The sequence below is a fragment of the Lipotes vexillifer genome, unplaced genomic scaffold (assembly GCF_000442215.2).
Source record: "Lipotes vexillifer unplaced genomic scaffold, Lipotes_vexillifer_v1.1 scaffold126, whole genome shotgun sequence".
In the NCBI taxonomy this organism is placed as follows: domain Eukaryota; kingdom Metazoa; phylum Chordata; class Mammalia; order Artiodactyla; family Lipotidae; genus Lipotes; species Lipotes vexillifer.
Window position 1 is genome coordinate 848,128 of NW_006778324.1, and position 303 is coordinate 848,430.

General features: G+C 60.7%; 1 protein-coding gene across 1 annotated transcript in view; it reads right to left on the bottom strand.

Annotated features, from left to right (window-relative positions):
• The window catches only part of AIPL1 (AIP like 1 HSP90 co-chaperone), an 8,499-nt gene that overhangs the window by 7,621 nt on the left and 575 nt on the right, over positions 1–303 (bottom strand). Inside the window, exon 2 of the mRNA XM_007451591.1 lies at positions 7–149. Within this exon, the coding sequence (XP_007451653.1) occupies positions 7–149 (143 nt within the window). The remainder of the gene's footprint in view (positions 1–6; positions 150–303) is intronic.

The following is a 303-nucleotide window of genomic DNA, read 5'->3' on the forward strand; positions in this document are numbered from 1 at the left end:
CTGAACCGCATGGACGTCAGCAGGATCTCCCAGACCTCCAGCTTGAACATGTTCCCGATGATGATGTGCATGGGATGGCCCACCTGCTTGCTGTCATCTATCACCGTCCGCTCATCATCACATTTCAGGGTTCGGAAATGAAAGGTCACCTGGTCACCAAGAGAGCAGACCCTGGTCTACACATACCTCCCGAGGCCCAGCAGAAGCCATCCCCTATCACCGACTCCCTGGGCTGTCCTCTCCCAACCCCAATCAGACCTCAGAGCATCCCCCCCCCCCCCCCCCCCCCCACCCCCCCCCCCC